At 56.2% G+C, this 4,020-nt stretch overlaps 1 protein-coding gene across 1 annotated transcript; it reads left to right on the forward strand.

Annotated features, from left to right (window-relative positions):
* The first annotated feature begins 333 nt into the window (after window positions 1–333).
* Window positions 334–3,117, forward strand: Eif1b (eukaryotic translation initiation factor 1B). The gene is made up of 4 exons (XM_027415409.2): window positions 334–567; window positions 1,826–1,989; window positions 2,280–2,381; window positions 2,719–3,117. Exons 1-4 carry the CDS (start codon window positions 537–539, stop codon window positions 2,761–2,763), a joined length of 342 nt encoding a protein of 113 aa, XP_027271210.1. The 5' UTR covers window positions 334–536; the 3' UTR covers window positions 2,764–3,117.
* Window positions 3,118–4,020: the final 903 nt, after the last annotated feature.

A 4,020-nucleotide genomic window follows, 5' to 3' on the forward strand; every position in this document is an offset into this window, starting at 1 on the left:
AACCACCCGGGGCTCGTTAGACCTGCAATTCCCAGGTGGCGCCCGCACGTGCTCTGCATGAGAAACCGGGCGGAGGGCAACGGGAGGGCGGCGGAGGAACGGGGGGAGGAGGGGGTCGAGACCCCGGGGGGCGCGTTCCTCGCCGTTGCACCCGGAAGTCGCTCCGCCCGGCGGCTGGGGGGCGACGGACCGCGGCTGCCCGCAGTGGGCGCCCGCCCGCCCGCCTGGTGCCCCCGGCTCAGCGATCCGGGGCGGGCGAGCGGGCGGGGCGGAGGGCGGCGCGCGCCCGGGGTCACGTGGCGGGCGGCGCGCGTCGCTAAAAATAGGCGGCGCCGGCCATTTTTGCGAGAAGCCCGCAGCGCCCGCCCTCCCGCTCGCGCCCCGCCGCCGCCGCGTCCTCCGCGTCTTCCTGCGCCTTCACCGGGCTTCCGCCGCCTCATTGATTTCCGTTTCTCGCCGCTGCAGCCTCCTGACACGGTGATCCGGGCGGGCCCCGCAGGAATTTTATCCCCTCACCGGCCTCACACTAGTGTCGCATGTCCACTATCCAGAACCTCCAATCTTTCGGTAAGGTCCAGGCGCCGCCCGCCCGCCTTTGTCTCGGCGCCCGGAAGGAGACCCTGGCCCCGGGGACGGCTCCCCCGGCCTCAGACCCACGGGGGCCCAGGGCCCGGCCGGGGGACGTGGGCCTCGGGGCTCCCAGGAGGCCGGGGTGGCGGGGGACCCCCCCCCGGGGGGCTGCGGGGACCCACGAGGGGCTGGAGCGCTGCGGGGTTGCACCGGGCCCGGGCCGGGCCGGGTAGGGAGGGCCGGGAACCTGACCCTGCGGGCGGGAGCCTGGGACTCCCGGGACTCGCTGGCCAGGGCTTCGCAAGGAGACTGGAGGGTGGGGCTCAGCAGCTGGGGAACTTGATAGCTTCCAGGCGACTGGGGGACCCGTGACTCTGAGAGGACTCACGTGTGTGTGTGGTGTGTGACTGGGGGACCCGTGACTCTGAGAGGAAGGACTCACCTGTGTGTGTGTGTGTGTGTGTGTGTGTGTGTGTGTGTGTGAGAGAGAGAGAGAGAGAGAGAGAGAGAGACTGGGGGACCCGTGACTCTGAGAGAGAGGACTCACCTGTGTGTGTGTGTGTCTTGTGGGTGGGTGGTGTTATCTCAATCCTCTCTAGCCGACTACGGGGCGTTCAAGGCTTAGGGGATCTGCGACTCCTCAGCAAGGAGGGTGAGGGCCAGACCTGGAGCTTGGGGCGGGGGTGGGGGAGCCTGAGGGACCAGCAACTGGCTGGCAGGAGCTGGGGACAGAGCTGGCCCCAGCTGGTTTTGAGCAGCCCTCAGAGGTGACTGGTGAAGATGCCTAGCACAGCCCCTCCGATTAGGCATGAAAGTAGTCCTGGCATCTCTGCTTGCAGTCATTGGCTAATTACACCTCTTGAGATAGCCTGTATGTGTTTATTTTATTTCGCCAGACTTAGTTAACTGATTGGGGTGGGTGGCTTTTTGAGTGTTTCTGTTGTCGGGATATATGACCCATGTTCTGGTGGTGATACGGAACTAGGTTTCCATAAATGCCTTTTGTCTCAGAGGGTGGCTTCAACAATGGCAGTCTCTATTTTTAAGCTCGAATATTGGCACACGAGCGTAGCCTGCTTACACTTTTCTCATTTGGAAGGCAATACCCCAGTGAGCCCCATCTCTACCTGCAGAAATGACACAGGAGCACTGGAGCCACGGCTAGCCACTGTCGAGAGCTGTAATGGACCACGTTCCTAGATAGTACGTCCTAATTCTCCCCCCCTGCTGTGGATATTTTTCTGTCCCTCTGCAGACCCCTTTGCTGATGCAACTAAGGGTGACGACTTACTCCCGGCAGGGACTGAGGACTACATTCATATAAGAATCCAGCAGCGCAACGGCAGGAAGACGCTGACCACTGTGCAGGGCATTGCGGACGATTATGACAAGAAGAAACTTGTGAAAGCCTTCAAAAAGGTGATGAGTTCAGAAGGAGGGTGGATACCAGGACCTAGGCCCGGAAAGCCGTTTTGTTCTCCCACCTCAAACTGCGGTTTACTACCTGGCTTTCAGACTGAAATGTGAGCGGTTTAGTTGTTGCTGCTTCCCCCAGTATAATGTCGTCCATGTGGTCTCCAGATCCATTTGCAAAGTCACTTGGTTCTGGAGGACTAGGAGTTCTAGAGGACACTGCCCCTTAGTGCAGCGGGGACTGAAGCAGTTACATTCTGACAAAAGTAAAGCCTGCGCATTTGCCTTTGTTGTAGAAGTTTGCCTGCAATGGTACTGTGATCGAACATCCCGAGTACGGAGAGGTTATTCAGCTCCAAGGTGACCAAAGGAAGAACATTTGTCAGTTTCTCTTGGAGGTGAGTGGCTGGTGTGCTCTCTGGGTGACCTTGAGGTTGTTTCTCAGAACCAACATTCTAAAGAAACAGGAGTCCTTTTCTACCTAGTGAAATCCACATGGTTGAAGTAAAGGAAGTGATGGAGTAGATTAGGGCCAGTATTGACTGAAAATGGCAAGGCCTGTGCAGCTCACTTTGTTGGCTATTAAGTGTCCTAGAGATTGCCTTAGGAGCAGTGCCTCACGGCTCGTGTGCAGGTTGTGTGGGGCTGTCGGCGGTTGGTTGCGGGTAGTGCAGAACTGTCGTGACCTGCCGGCTGCTGTTGTGTGAATCTGCTGAGCATAGCTTTATTTCACAGGTTGGCATCGTCAAGGAGGAGCAGCTGAAGGTTCACGGATTCTAAGATGAACCCAAACGTGTGGCAAGTTTCTTAAATGGTTTTGTTCTCTCAACCCAGTTTGGCTGCCTCGGGAGATGATTCTCTACAGTAAACGACGGACTTTATGTTTATTTAATCATTCAGACTTCCACTCACACCTGCATGGCTACAGAAAACACAGGGTATGTAGGCTCCTGAGTCATAAGAAAATCGCGGTGAGATGGGAACGAAGCCCGAGTTCGTCCTAACATGTTTCCAATGGAAAAGGTTTTGTTTTGAGTGTTTATTGGTTAGTTTATTTTCACTTGGTTATTACATGTTGTTCTTGTTGTATTAAAACGTGTATGTTGCAGCTTAACAATAAAGAGAGTCTGTGAATCCTTGTGAGCATTCATGTTCCCAGCCTAGGCCAGTAAGGCACCTCCAGGTGGTCAGCAGATAGAGTTCTGTCACAGTTGCCCCAGTGAGTGTCACCCCTAAGAAGCTCCTGTCTCAAACACGCATTGAGTTTAGCCACCGGTGCTGTCTTGTCAGTATGGTTGGTGCTGCCGAGGACTGTCTGCAGGGTGGAAGGCATTGGGCTTCAGGTTAGCATGCCTAGCGTTCTAGACCGTGGCAGAGTTGAGTGCCAGCCAGGGTCTCCCACCTGGCACCTGCTTCCACTCTGCAGCAGGGGCATGCTCTTCACCTACAGAGGCTGGAACCTGGAGTGACTACTCGGGGGTGGTAGTGGGCAATGGTGGTGAGGTGTTTGCTCTTTAGTCCGAATCCCTGGCATCTTGTCAAGCAAGCAGTGGTTTGGTGGACGGAGATTATGCCAGGAAACCATTGAGCCAAAGCAGAGAAAAGCATTTGTCGTGTGCCCCACTCAATGTAGGTAGGGTAGCAATGTCTTGATGTCAGTGCCCTGCACCTGGCCAGCCCTGCACTCTGCCTCCTGTGTCTACACCAGAGTGTGTAAGGCCCATTCTGTTCCCTGAAATGAGTACACTTGGACAGGGTTGGAGGTTTGGGAGACTTTTTCCCAGCTTTTTTTTGTGTTCTTTCATTGTTTTTGAAACCTGCATGTCCTGGAATTCAGTATGTAGACCAGCTGGCCCCAACCTCGGATCCACCTGTCTCTGCCTTATCTTGTGGACTGGTTTCTGTAAGCCTGCCTCCTGAGTTCTGGGATTAAAGGCACGAGACACCATGCCCAGCTTTTTCCAGCCTTTTAAAAACTGTTGCACAGGTGGTGATGGGTGCACACCTTTAATCCCAGCACTCAGGAGGGCGGCCCAA

Source organism: Cricetulus griseus, chromosome 4 (assembly GCF_003668045.3).
Source record: "Cricetulus griseus strain 17A/GY chromosome 4, alternate assembly CriGri-PICRH-1.0, whole genome shotgun sequence".
In the NCBI taxonomy this organism is placed as follows: domain Eukaryota; kingdom Metazoa; phylum Chordata; class Mammalia; order Rodentia; family Cricetidae; genus Cricetulus; species Cricetulus griseus.